Genomic DNA, 502 nt, shown 5'->3' on the forward strand with positions numbered 1-502 from the left:
ATTTATGAAAATACTCTTATAAGTGAGAAAAAAATCGGAGATTATATAAACGATAAAATGAATGAAAATATTAAAATAGAAGATAAAAAAGGAGAGAATATAAACATTAATAAATATGATGATAATTCCAAAATATTAAATGAATTAATTATTAAAAATAAAGGTTCTCAGGATAATAATGCAGAAGATATATCAACAAATGGTAGTGATAAAGTGGATCAAATAAAAAATAAAAATGAAAGTTTACATAAAATAGATAATGTAAATGTCGAAAAAGATAAAATATCAAATAACAAGGAAAACAATGGGATTATCATTGAACATAAAGAGCATGATATTACATCAGATAATAAAGAAAAAAAAGAATTTGATAATGTAGTTGAGACACCAATTAAAGAACATAATGTATTAGACGATAAAGAGAGAACAATTCAACATGTTGAAGAAGAACCTATAGGACAAGATAAAAGTATGGAGAATAATAATGTATCTACTAATGTAT

General features: G+C 22.5%; 1 pseudogene across 1 annotated transcript; it reads left to right on the forward strand.

Moving 5' to 3' along the window:
* On the forward strand, positions 1-502 carry PGSY75_0024400A (TRAP-like protein; annotated as a pseudogene; the record flags this gene model as incomplete). Its single annotated transcript has 1 exon — positions 1-502. A coding segment is annotated over one exon (502 nt), but the record flags the coding sequence as incomplete, so codon positions are not given.

This window comes from Plasmodium gaboni, assembly GCF_001602025.1.
Source record: "Plasmodium gaboni strain SY75 chromosome Unknown, whole genome shotgun sequence".
Taxonomy (NCBI): domain Eukaryota; phylum Apicomplexa; class Aconoidasida; order Haemosporida; family Plasmodiidae; genus Plasmodium; species Plasmodium gaboni.